Source organism: Cupressus sempervirens, chromosome 3 (assembly GCF_028749045.1).
Source record: "Cupressus sempervirens isolate cs-2001-9-10 chromosome 3, ASM2874904v1, whole genome shotgun sequence".
Classification (NCBI taxonomy): Eukaryota; Viridiplantae; Streptophyta; class Pinopsida; order Cupressales; family Cupressaceae; genus Cupressus; species Cupressus sempervirens.
The window spans coordinates 85,788,159-85,802,823 of record NC_143120.1 but is presented as its reverse complement, the minus strand read 5'-3'; the positions used below and the strand labels follow the sequence as shown (position 1 = coordinate 85,802,823).

At 34.9% G+C, this 14,665-nt stretch overlaps 1 protein-coding gene across 6 annotated transcripts in view; it reads right to left on the bottom strand.

The window, feature by feature from the left end:
- Window positions 1–3,851: 3,851 nt before the first annotated feature.
- LOC149564902 (succinate dehydrogenase [ubiquinone] flavoprotein subunit, mitochondrial) overlaps window positions 3,852–14,665 on the bottom strand; it is a 141,012-nt gene continuing 130,198 nt past the window's right edge. For 5 of the 6 annotated variants that reach the window (XM_089818443.1, XM_089818441.1, XM_089818442.1 and 2 more), the window contains one exon: window positions 3,852–4,271. In XM_089818443.1, coding sequence (XP_089674569.1) covers window positions 4,169–4,271 — 103 coding nt within the window. In that variant the 3' untranslated portion in view covers window positions 3,852–4,168. Of the gene's footprint in view, window positions 4,272–12,876; window positions 13,005–14,665 lie in introns of those variants that run through there. The other variant, XM_089818446.1, reaches the window with a different exon arrangement.

Here is a 14,665-nt window from a genome sequence, read left to right as displayed (position 1 = left end):
AATGCTTAGCTACCCAAGCTATGCAATCTAGTTCGCAACACAAAGCGAACAACATAGAGCACACTAAGAAAACAAAATTTGTTTTTTACACCTTCATGGCTAAAAGACCTATAGATCATGTCAATTTGTCTGGCTAGTGCATCAATTCAAGTGGCCTCTAGTCATTTCACCCACTATAGAGACTGGTTCACTGACTACCAACCTTTTTCAAATTTGACTATTTTTTATGATGGGGAAGAGTACATTGTTGTTGACAAGGCAACATTCAGATACAGTATGTTGGGAGGAATCTCATATTCCTCAATTTGTACTATGTTCCAGGGATTGAACTCAATCTACTCTTAGTCATTCATATGTTGCGACACTCCACAATTGTTATCACCTTTAGTGCTCATTAGTGCACCATCACTGATAGGGATACTAAGTTTGTTGTTGCAGTTAGCTTTGAGGATCATGGTCTTTTCAGGCTTGTTGATTATGGTGATTCTCGGGACCTAGCTATGGTTGCTTGACAATTTTTGTCAGCTCACTTTGGCATCAACCGTATGGACTTTTAAATGTGCATTATCTTTCTTAGCTTGCTCGAGAAGAGCTTGTCCTTGGTTTGCCAAAGATTTGGACTCATATTAGAGTTTGTGATGCATGTCAAGCTGGGAAGCAACATCACACACCTTTTGCTATTGGTGATTCATGGTGTGCTTCTTAGGTACTTCAACTTGCTCATGTCAATATATGCAACCCTGCGGCTACTCATGTTCTTGGGTCTAGATGTTTTCTGTTGTTTGTTGATGATTTCAATAGGAAAGATGTGGGTATGTTTTCTTAGAAGAAATCAAATGTGTTTATAATATTTCAAAACTTTAAACCTCTAGTTAAAAAGAGTCTAGAAAATTTATTATTGCTTTTAGGATAGATAATGAGTGGGTTGGGTAGGTGTGGGGAGGGGGGAATTTTGTTCTACTAAATTTTCTAGCTTCTATGTTAAGCGCTAGTTAACCACGCCCCACAAACCACAACAGAACAGTGTAGTTGAACATTGGAACATAACAATCACCGAGATGGCTAGATCCATGCTCAAAAACAAACATGTTCCGAAGAAGTTTTGGGTAGAAGCAATTAATAATGCAATCTATCTTTTTAACTGATCACCCACTATGGCAGTCAAAGGTAATGACTCTAGAAGAGCCCTGGTCAAGTAGCAAGCCCAAAATCAATCACCTAAAGGTTTTTGGCTCTCTTGCCTATGTTTGGATCCCTAATGCATCGTGCACCAAGTTGGATGCAAAGAGTTAGAAACTCATGCTTGCTAAATACAGTAGTCTTCACAAAGCCTATCGCTTGATCGACACTAAGAAATTGTCTCATGTACAGTCATGATAGTCATTGATGAACAACGATGACCATTCATGCCAATTTCTTTTGCTCTTGATCTAGCAAATCTGCCTCTGAAGGCTCATGATTTGGGAGTTCAACTTCCATCGAGTACACTTGATGGTAGGGCTACTACAAGTCCAACTCTACCAACGATTCCTATACAGACACCTCTAACTTCCCTTGCAAGATCACCCAGATTTGTAGATGTTTTACCTAAGTTTGAACTAGATTCCTCTGATGAGGAACCTGATCATAGAGCATCTCCTAATGCTAATGTTGGTCCTTCTCCTCTCCGGTCTAAGTGGTGCGCTAGGATACTTGCTGATCTTTGAGATGATGAGCTCATCGATGGGAGAATTTCTCAGAAAAAGAGAAAACCTAGAGTCAATTAATTTTGCTCTTATGGCCAAGATTCACATTGTGTTTGAACCTCAAACATACTCAGAGGCTAAAGGATTTCAAGAGTGGGAAAATGCCATGCAATCTAATACCAAAGTCTGCTACAGAATCACATCTAGATCGTTTATGATCTTCCACCAAGGAACAAACCTATTGGCTACAAATGGATTTACAAAATAAAATACAAGTCTAATGGTACTTTGGATAAGTACAAAGCTCGTTTAGTTGCAAAGGGTTTTTCTCAGCATCAAGGCATTGATTATGAGGAGGCCATTGCTCCTACAACAAAGATGAGCTCTATCATATTAGTCTTGGCCATGATAGCTCAATTTGGCTAGAAGGCCCATTAGATGGACGTCAAGAGTGCTTTCATGAATGGTGACATAGAAGAAGAGGTTTACATGACACAACCTCCTGGTTTCAAGGTTGCTAGTAAACAACATCAGATTCTCATGTAAGTGAAAGCTCTCTATGGCTTGAAGCAGGCCCCTCAGCATGGTACATGAAAATTGGTAAGTGTCAAATCAACATCTTTGATTCAGGGCATCAAACAAAGTTTTTGCCAATCTTTTGATATGACCAATTTCAGACTCATGCATTATTGCCTAGGTGTTGAGGTTTGGGACCAATCTTTTGATCTATTCATTTCTCAATCCAAATATGTCAGGGCTCTGTTAGACAAATTTTGTATGTAGGATTGTAAGCCTTTATCTACACCCATTAAGAAAAGTCAGAATCTATCAACCAGGTCTGATTCTCCTCCCATTGATGATACTACATGCAAGCAACTAGTAGGCAACCTCATTTACCTCTCTGCTACTAGACCTAATGTTTGCTTTGCAGTCAGCTACATCACACCTTTTATGACATCTCCTAAGGTTGATCATTGGATGGCAGCAAAGCATGTGCTTCATTATGTGAAAAGCACAATAGATTATGGACTTATTTACTCTTAGAGTTCTAATCCTAAAATTGATAGTTTTACAAATTCAGATTCGGCAAGCTATGTTGATGATAAAAAGTCAACTTTTGGATGTGTTCAATTTGAGATCTGGTGTTGTCACATGGACCAATAAGAAGCAGTGGGCGATTTCTCTCTCCTCCACCGAAGTTGAATACAGAGAGACAATTAAGGCAGGTAGTGAAGTTGTTTGGCTTTGTCGAATGCTTGGGGATATGCAGATGTCACAAGTAGGACTGACCATTTTCTTTGTTAATAACGAAGGCGTTATCAAATTATAATGGAATCCAATCTTCCATGAATGAACCAAGCATGTCAATGTCCACTATAACTACATACGACAACTAGTGAAAGATGGGAAGACTTGCAATATGTTCCTACAATGGATTAGACTACAGACATTCTCACCAAGCCTCTTGGTCCAGAAAGGTTTGTCAAATTTAGAGAACAATGTGATGTCATGGATAGATTAACCATTAAGTGAGAGTATTATGACAATAGATTGCTTCTATTATAATATATTATTATTTCATAGTTATATATTTGTAATCTTTTGTAAATATTAGAATATTTCTAATATTTAGTTAGTTGCTAGTTAACTATTAGCTAGAATAGAATGTTTATATTCTTCACAATCGTTTCCTAAGGAAATATCATTTATTCATTTGTATATATTGATCTATTGATCACTATTAATAACAAGCAAGTACTTTACCAATTACTTTGTAATACTCCAGACCTAGACCCAACATCAGTAGAACGATAAGCTTATCCACCACCACCAAGAGCATAACCAGAGCTACCTATTCCAGTCCTAGCTTGTGTCATTTTGTATCAATTCAGGAAATGAGTATTGTACCTCCGTGTGGAATTGATAAGTCTGTCTCGTATTGTTCACTACATGTAGAAAAAATATATGTGCCTTGTACTAATCACTAACATGATACAGATCATGAAACATGTTCGACACTGATGTATTATAAACGAAGTATGAAGAATAACGAGACTAAATATAACTCTATCAACTATACTTGAGGTGACATCTGTTATGTTCTTTATTGCATGCATAAAATTCAATTAGTGAATAGTAGAATCATTTAGTTTCAACACTGAAAAGTTGATCGTACAATCTCAGTTATAAATTACTCAGGAACCATACAGCTCTATTAATAAGATATCGATTTTGATTCTTCAATGATATCAATAGATTGATTCCCATTTACACTTCGTGAATCATGGCTGAGGCCCATTTTCATTTTTCTGTATCACCTGTAAACTATGGCAAATACAGAAAAGCCCCATTGCATGGTAAATGCAAATAATGTACTTACATTTATTCATCAAACAATAGCATTTTTAAATGTGCGTTATCAAATCTGCAAATAAGGATTTTGGAACTCCTTTGTAAGTAAAATAAGGCAAGTAATTTGCGTGTCAGTATACTCGAGCTTTTGGAGGAAATGTTTCCACCTCATCATCCAAAGTGTTCATATGGACAGGCCTATAGGCCAAACGAACCTTCCCATTTTCCCAATACCTGCAAGAATATAAAATCGTGAGATTATGGTCAGCTACCACATTCATCAACTAAATCTTCTTCATATATTTGCTATCTTAACTATCTTAATAAAACCTATCAACGCATACAGAACCAAATTTCAATAGGCATTTTATATGGCAACATATGTACAGACATATATGCACATACTACTTTTTTGAAACCTTCCGCAGCAGATACATTGATAATATGACTTGAAATGTTTTATCAGAAGAGAAAATTTGGCATTGCTACATACTCTCTAACAAAAAAGTTTACACAACTATAACCGGTGCTTTTATGTTGAACCAAATTATAAAAATTTAACTAATAAAATATCTAGGTCTACTAACTTACTGATCACTTGCTTGTAATTAAGAACTCAAAGACTTACACTTTCAGGGCAAGTTTTCACGGCCAAGTGAGCTATGTAAGTAGCTCATTCCAGATAACAGAAATTAACTTGAATCAAGCCCCGCCCATTTTAAGTACAATAAGAATATGGTACTGTTGTCAAAGTGTTTTATTGTATAAAACAGAAAAAGAGAAAATTTACTATAGGATAAGGAAAGATTATACCAATTGCCATATCATTTAAAAGAAGCCAACTACCTTAGCTGGATAGGATTTGCAAACACATTATTATCATTATCGCAAATTATACGATCTTTAAAGATCTCTTGATCTTGGTTGGTTATGGTCAGTGTTAATGGAATTTATTTTCTTCCTTTTTTGATTGAAAAAAAAAAGTATTCATAGCATACTGGAAAAGATGATTCTTTTGATAGACAAAATGATCCACTGTGAGAATAGAATTGAACAGATCATTGGAAGTTATAGCATGCTTTAGATAGCTTTTGTTAAAAAATAAACTTAACACATAGATACTTAGATGCAGCATCCTCACCTCAAGGGGGTGTAGATGTTTTGTAGCTTTACTCAGATAAATTACATCAAGATATGTGTGTGTGCGTATAAGAGTTTAATTATGACAATGAACAAACATGTCCCATGAAGGGACATGTCTATTCTCTAACTCTTTTATAAATATAAGAGGAGTCTGCAGTTAGAAAACACATACTACAATACTATCATTAGTAGTAGCCCTCTCTATCATACCACATCTGATCTATGATCTCTAACATGGTACCAGAGCCAGACTGGGAGGAAGATCAGATGATAGAAAAGGAGAAGACATTGGATGTTGTTTCAGATTGCTGTATGTATTATAACGGAGGCTGTGAGGTACTTGTGATGAAACCATGACAATCATACAAGACACAGATTAACATCGAAGACAAAAATAATATACTGATCAATATATATACGAGTGTGGTATGCAGATTTAATGTTTGTAATTTACAGAATCACATAATAAAGTTCTGATTGATGAGAATGTTTCAATAGTTCTGTTTAACCATTAATTAATGGTGTGTGTTAGCTGCCCTGACTTGAATCTATTTACATTGGAATGTTATCGATTTCATCTTTGGATGATTCTTTATTGGATTCATCAAATATTGGTTACAAGTTGTCAAATCGGTTTTGAATCGATTGTGTGTAATTTAATGTTATTCAAGAGATTGTTCATCGGGTTTAGAGATGCAGATTTTAATATGTAGATAATGAAAATATTTTGTTTTGTTTCCACTGTGGAAATAGTAGCGTAAGATTCAAATGATATCAGTTTTCAAAAAGAAATATTGATTCAATGATAGAGCATATGCATAATCAGTAATAAATTCTTATATTTATTTTAAGATTCAATTTGAATGCCATTGATAATGGTATGAAACCGAAACATCTTGTTGAGTTCATGAGGATCGCTTGCAGATGTACTAAGCACTGCCATGATATATGGTATGTGCATTCCAAAAGCAGCTCTCCTCATATGAATAAGCACAAGCCATGAACAGACATGACCCTTTAAGGGACATGTCAATTTGTTAATTTAATAATTAATATTATAACATATTTATACTATTATTATTATATAAATATAATAAATATAACCATAGTTATATATATTATTATAATATTAATTTATCACATATATAATTATACTTCATGATATATATATATATATATATATATATATAAGATAAAAACATCCAAATTGACTAAAACTTTAACACAACTTATGGATAAAAGGGAAATTTTATTTACTGTTTGCAAGTATTGGTAATATAGAACAGAATCAGGCAAATAAAAGGATACGCAGAGACAAGTCAGAACAAAAGAAACAAGAGCTCTTGGTGAGCTGGAGTCCCTGCCTTCTGAATTGGGGAGCTGAACAGCTCGGAAGTTTGTGCCAATTATCACTATATAGAAATAAACAGTGAAAAGCAATGTATAGTAAGCATTGTGATTGCACAAGTTTCTTCATTTCAAAGTAATTAATTAGGCACATACTGTAAGGAAGCTAAATTTCTATTACATTATGTTGAATGAACTAGTTTACAGATCTCATATATATTAAAACTTTTTTTACTGCTATTTATGTGTCTGGTTACAGCAGGCAAGTAAGTTTCCACATCACTATCAAAATGCATATGCAAGTGTGATTAATACGTGAAGCAAAATTTTGCCCAAAGAAGTGACAAGTAGCAATATTGTCACATTATCTTCAGGGTGAGGAGGTTTTCAATGTGTCGATGTTCTTTAAAGTACTATGTTTTAAGTTAATATGTAATTCTGTAGGCACTGTGAAATTGGAAAAAATAGTTATACAAATGGGGTGTATGGACGCCTGTGCACATAGTTGTTATCCCTGTATTATGTAAGCAACAAAGTTAAATAGCAAATTAACTTAACTGCTCAAAGTGCTCTTAAGAATAAGTACTTATTTTTCATGTTTATAAGTGACAGTCATAGTTGTTGTAAACAAAGAATTCACAAACTAAAGAGTCAGAAAGGTAGATTGTTAGTACTGATGTAGTTAAGGCTCTTGTGCATATGCATTTTGTGAGGCTGACTTAAGAATAAGACAAGTTGTTACTGTGAGAATTTTGATAAAAATTAAATGGTGAAAAGAACAATAGCTAAGAGTTCATGAAATCAAATTATTATTGTGTTGTTGAAACTAACAATCGCTCAAAGTGAGACTGTTTATTCAGATTTTAGACTTGAAAACCAAATTCTACAACTAGATATGATCACACACGTTAATTACTGAAAAAGCTGACTACTCTGTTCTACTCAAATTGTTTATAATAATGACAAGTTATTTTCCATTGTTCTATTTAGTCAGATTCTTGTAGTCGTTGCCTGTAGAAACCGGAAACAATAAATCAGGTGTAGTTGAACAACATGTCACAGGAAAACTGGATGAAAGAATTCATTTTTAGTTTTTTCAATAACAGAAGTAATGAAAAATGCAAAATCGTAAGTAATTAAAAATATATTGGCATTGATTGATTTTTTCATAGTTTGATAAAGTTTAAATGTTGGGCATATTTTATTGGATACTCGATTCTTGTATACAAACTATTCTGAGAATTGTATAGATATTAGAGACTATTTGAAACTATGTAGAGCACGTCTCCAAATGAATGATACAACTTTTGCCATAAAATTGAATTTGTTTTTTAATACTAAATAAATGGGATCCGACTTGTATTCTTGAGAATAGAAGTAAAATCTTAGACTTGATTCATTTTGCTTAAGTTATATTGCACAACGACACAAATATACATAGGACTACGATTCGTGATTCAGTTATCAATGGTAAGAGATTGATTACTTCAAAAAAAAATTCTATAAATTTGGTTTGTGTAGCTAATTATTTAGTTTTAAATGCTGGTAAACCTAATAGACAACATAAACTCCAATTCAAAAGGCTAGTAAATGAAAAATCTCAAGCTCAAAGTCAGATGCTGAATTTAAGAAATTAGAAGTGGTTCTCGGGTTTTGTTTTTTTTTGCATTGTATAAATCATCCTATTTCTCTTTGACCAGTATACAAGATAATAATTTTGTACATCTGATTGAAAATCTAACTTTTTAAACTAGGATACCGATTTGTACCAAAATGCAGAGGCTTCCGCATCGGATGCGAACGGATGCGGGATGCTTCTGGAAGCCCTACGGATGCTGGCCGGAAGCTAGCCGCAAGCTCTCGGATGCATCTGGAAGCCAGTTTAGTCGAAAGACAGCTGCAAGCTCCCGGATGAGTCTAGAAGTTAGTGTCTTCTAGACGCATCCGGGAGCCTGCAGCTGGCTTCTGGCTAGCATCCACAGGGCTTCTGGACGCATCCGGGAGCATCCACGGGCCCAACAGCTAGAAAAGTGAAAAAAAAAATAATTAAAAACATTGTATAACACTTAAGTTGCCAATTAAACATGTGTTGTAATTGCATTTTTAGGTTTTTTTGCTTATGAAACCCTAAAACAACCCTAAAGGTGAATATTGAAGCATTCACAACTCATTTTAGAACTTTGTTTGCACCTACAGCCACTTCTCATTTGGTTTCTAGTTTCCATTGTCATTGTGAAGCCAAGTTCAACATTTTCGAAGAGGATTGATCAAAGAGGGAGAGATAGGTTTCTCAAAGGAGTTTAAATCATTCAAGGTAAGTGATCAATCCCATTCTTGAGTATTTTGATGAATTTTTTAGAGTTTTTGATGATTTTTTTCAAGTTCTTGAAGATTTTTTTCAAGTTTCTGTTTTCAAATTTTTGTTTTTGAAAGATATGTAGAAGCAACTTTGGGTATCTATTTTAGTAGTTTTTTCTCACTTCTTTCCATTTGTATGCATGATGTTCATAGTTGTTAGGACATAATTAAAATTTATTTATTTTCTTATAGAATAGGTTGCAAAAAACTAGGCAAGAATGGATACTAGTGGTAGTGCTAGTCAAATTTCAGTGGGGGGCCAAGGAGGGGAAGGGACTGATAATTTCAAAATTGATATAAGTTCTCCTTGTGAAGACATACAACACAGATATCACAAGTTTCAAGAGGTGGCTCATACTATCGAAAGTGCAATTATTGTCAAAGAAACAAAGGAAAATCTTTCAATAGCTCATATTCCTGAGTGAAGCTTCATTTTATGGGCTCTGCTGACAAAGGATTTGCAATGTGCAAAGGCAAAAATGGTACTGGGATGACTACTGCAAAAATACTTTCATTTGTAAGAGAACAAAAAGTTGCTGATGCATTGATGAATAGATCAAAAAAAAGCTACTATCAACGTCCTTCCTCAAAGAGCAAGTTGCATGCACCCACTAAACCAATTGCATCCTCCCAACACCCATTCTTGGAAGTACCTGTGCTACGAGAGGATGAGGAAGAAGTGGGAATTTCAACCCGCAAAAGAGGCCCATTGCACACGGCATTTAAATTGGAGGCAAGAGACTGCACTGATGAAGCTATTGCACGTTGCCTCTATGCGAATGGGCTTCCTTTCAACTTGGTGATATCACCATATTGGAAGGAAATGGTGGCAGCAATCAAAGAATCACCAACTGACTACACAAGCCCGAGGTATGAAAAGGTGCGTACAACTCTATTGCAACAAGAGAAGACACGTAGAGAAAGACCTTCAACCAATCAAAAAATCTTGGAAAACCTCGGGTCTAACTATTGTGTCAGATGGTTGGAAGGATACAAGAAACCGGCCACTGATTAATGTGATTGCAGTTTTCCCCAAAGGGGTGATGTTTTTGAAGGCTATTGATTGTAAGGGGCAAGTGAAGGATTCTGAATTCATTTCTAGAATTCTCATCGAGGCCATCAAGATGGTGGGTAGTGAGAATGTGGTACAGGTGGTCACAGACAATGCCAAAAATTGTAGGGGTGCAGGTACTTTAGTTGAGAGTCGGTATGAGCATATTTTTGGACCCCATGCATTGTTCACTCCCTTAACTTGATCATACAAAGGATTGGCACTGAAGTAGAGCGGTTGAAGAACATATACAAAGAGGGGGAGGACATACAGATGTTTGTGACCAACCACCACATGTCACAATCCATTTTTAGAACATACTCCAAATTGGAGTTGCTGAATGTAAATTGATTTTTTTAAATTAATAAGTTTCATGGATTTGTAATTTAGTTAAAAATTAAAATTTATAATTATATTGTCAATTGACATGTTGTTAATTTGCTTAGGTTGCTGAGACCCATTTTGCATCTCATACAATTGTTATGAGACGACTCCTCAAGGTAAAAGTTGCATTAAGCCAAATTGTCATCGGTAATCAATGGGGCGTATGGAAGATCTCAAATTTAGAAAGAGCACAAAGGATCAGGGATTTGATCTTGAATGAGAGTTGGTGGGCTCGTGTGGCATATGTATTGGATTTCACCGAGCCCATCATGACTATGCTCCGTTTTGCTGATACAGATACACCTTGCTTGGGGGATGTGTATGATGGCATGGACACCATGGTTGAGAAGGTAAAACATTCTATACAAGCACATGAGAGTTACCCCACACAATGCGAAGCCTTATGCAAACAAGTGCAAGCAATTATCCACCATCGCTGGAATAAGATGACTACCCCATTGCACCTCCTTGCATATGCCTTATCTCCTAGGTACCATAGTGAAAAGGTAGTTGGTATGCCAGGTAGAGTTGTACCATTTGCGGATGAGGAGGTTGCTAAGGGGTGCCACAAAGCTCTTACAAGACTCTTCCCACTAGTAGAAATGCATGAAAAATTGAGGGAAGAATTTGGGTTGTTTGTTTCGGGGTTAAGGCATTCTCCATTTGCACTAAAGGACCAAAATAGAATGGGAGCTATCACATGGTGGGACATGTATGGTCAACCTTACAAGCATCTTCAACCTCTTGCAATCAAGGTCCTATCACAAGTAAGTTTTTTATTTTGTTTTGTAAATTTGTTTTAAACTTTTATGTTTACACTTGCATCCTAGAATTTAGTGTTTCACACATTCTTTAAAATTAATTTGTTTTTCATTTGTATGTTTTGTGACAACTATCTAGATTGCTAGTTCTTCTGCTGCTGAAAGGTATTGGAGTACATACTCCTTTATCCATTCAATGAAGCGCAACTAGTTGGGCTCTAAGAAAGCTGAGGACTTGGTCTTTGTCCACACCAACTTGCGTCTTTTGTCACGTAAGAATGATCATTACAAGGAAGGGGCAACAAAGCTTTGGGATGTAGCCCTTGAGTGTGCAGATTTGGATGCAACACTTCGTGATCTTATTACAGTTGGAGATGCTGATGATGATAGCGTGGCACGTGGTGCATCGAGCATAAGTGGAACCATGTTTGGTTCAAATGATCTTTCAGCAGTTGGAGATGATGATGAGAATGTGGATTTTCTTGGGAATCCCTATTATTCAGAGTCAGACTCTAATTGAATGAATCTTCAATCATTAACTATGTTTTTATTTTGTTAAAATCTTGAACATGACTTATTTGAACTTATTGTCAAAGACTAAACGCTAATGTTGGACAAGCACATATTGATATTGATATATCATATGAATTTTGAAATATCCTGAATTTTGATAAAGGGTTAAGTATCATATATTCATAGTCATACTATCAAATGATTTTGTTTTAGTATATTTCTTACATTTCTTTGCATATATATATATATATATATACACACAAGTTTCCTCCTGCATCTACATCCAAAGAAAAAAGAAAATCCTTGTATCCCATATCTGCTTCAAAAATTAGAAGTGCTTCTTAGATTTGGTGACATAATTTTTTTAATCAGGATAAAAGATCATAGTTTCTTTATATTTTATACAAAATCTAATTTTTTTTTCAAGTGTTTTTTAATTAAATATAAAATATTAATCTGCCAATAACTACAATTTCTCTGATCATGATGGACATTGAATTTCTACAGTTACTTTAGTTGATTGGGAGTGATGCTTAAATTGGTGCGCTCTTCTTGAATTTTAGAATTTATGATGTGATAAAATTGTTTCAGCCCCCTGTTCCATGTTTAAGTATTCTCATGTATTTTGGGGGTTTGTTGTTAAATCCTTATTTCCGAGTTTCACTCTACTGCAGCAGTTGGCTTTACAAATTACTTATGACATGAAAAAAACAGTCTCTCTCTCAAATTAGAACGCCTGTGCAACTCACAGCCTCTAGAGAACCTCTAGAGAAAGTCTGAACTGTAACTTTAATCAATAACGTCAAAGAGGAAAAACTGTCTGAACTTTGCTCAATAGTATCAATAAAACTTATAAATTCTTGTTCAAGGTGGTGTCCCCCAACTTGAAAAGTTGTTCAGCTGAAGATCTTGTAGTAGAAAGTTTTCTTTAAAGCAGGCAATACAAATAGGATAAAGACAATAACATGATGCGGAACCTAAAAACAGTTTCCACAAACCTCTATTGCAAACTTAAAATTACATAGAATAAAAGCAATAACTCAGCAGGGCGAACAGAGCATTACAGAGACAAGTACAGAAAGTTGTACAGCTACATAGTGTCAAAGCTCCACAGTTTGTTGCACAGTTCGCTGGTATACACAGACACTTCTAGTGAGCGGAATATATTAACTTATAGCCTGCTGAAACTCCAATCAGAATGTTAATCGGTAAATTGGCAATGCTACATGATTCTAACTCCATGTTGGTAGTCATGCTCGTCTATTAAATGCTTCTGATGTCCTCCACGTAACTCTCTCTGCAGCACATTTAATGCCTCCTCTCTGCTGCACATTTAATGCCTCATCATTATGGCTGCCTGGCTTCTTCTATTTTTTTCCGAATTTAATTTCTCTAAAAATGTTTAAACCCCTGGCAAATTCAGTTTGGGCCAATTAAAAAACTGAAAATAGTATCCAATAATTAATTATTAAATCTAACATTTGAAACTCAAAAATATGTCGCTTAGCAGCAAAAATAAATAGGCAGGGGTCCATTGAAAACATTAATCCCTGCCTTACATATAAGGCAGGGACTAATAACGGAGAATCGTTTCCAACTTTAATGAACAACAATCTATATCATCTCACGAATTTCAAATGATAGTAAAGTTTATGCAGATTACTTATATGGAGCTCCAAATGTATTCATTGAAGTGAAAGAAATATTTGTGTGCAGGAGTATTTGCTAGCAGATGTATTTGGCTTACCTTATAGAAATAAATATTTGAAATTTATAAAAGCTTCAGAAATGGAAGCACAAGAAATTGCAAGAAAAGGGAATGACAGGATGGATTTGACCAATAGCAAGGAACGTGGACCAAACACAAAGAAAGGGGGCAAATTATTATCGGGGGTCAGGTTGAATAGTAACTTCATACAAAATGTGAACAAAGGGCTTTAGGGAGGTAGAGGCATTGGGTACCAAGCCAATAAAGGCAAGTAATAAGGTATTCTTTACGGGTAATGTCCATTTTATATTCTTTCTTATGTTTAATAAATATTATATGAGATATTATAATTGAGAAAATATGTGGCAATCAATTTTATATATATATATATATATATATGTATAATTGCATTTGAATTATAAATATTCATTCAAAATGATATTGAATATTCTGATGTAATGTTTGTAAGATTCATTGTTGGAGTATGAAAGGTAAAAGATTAAGTATTATGTTATTTTACTTCTATTATTGAAAATATAAAATAAAGAGTTATGTTACAATCATTTATGTTATTGTCAGTAATAGACATGAGTTAAATTACTAACATTCTTATTTTTAATTTTCAATAGGTACCATAAGAGTTATGTGCCTTGATCTTTTCCTCCTAGAAAGTTACAGCAGAAAGAGGGAGATTGAGATTCAGAGGGACCCTAACATTTCATTAGAGGCAAACTTAAAAGAAAGGGAGCAAATAGAGGATATGGTTCAATCAGCGTTCAGTGATCTCAATCGTATCGATTCAGAGGGAGTAAACCATGATGAGATGGATTCTCCAGTGATCAATAAATTGTAGCAGTCAAGAGGACTATGACTCATGAATATACCTTATGATTGTGATTTTTAATGGGCCTACCCCCTATGTACATCATGAGTAAGTGATGACTTCCAAATGATGTCACTTGTATTTGCATAAGTTAATGAAAGGTGATGATCTTACAATAACTTAATTTTCTATTAAGATGGATATCTTACGATGTCTATGCAGAGCATGATAGACTATACTTTACATGGTGGACGCTTATATGGTACGCATTATGAGAATGCGAGTGTACATACCTTATAAACATTTTTGAGTACATGGTTAATGTAATGCAAATTGATGTTCTAGAGGCCATTACACTGAGTACTTGATGTATATCATGCAACATGATGTCCAGAAGACCATTACTCACAGTACCTGGTGAACATCTTGCATCTCAACATTCTGAAGACTGTTACTCAAAGTATGTAGTGAATATCATATATTGTTATTCTGGAGACTAATGCTCAAATGTGATATCAAAATGGTGAATATCATATGTTG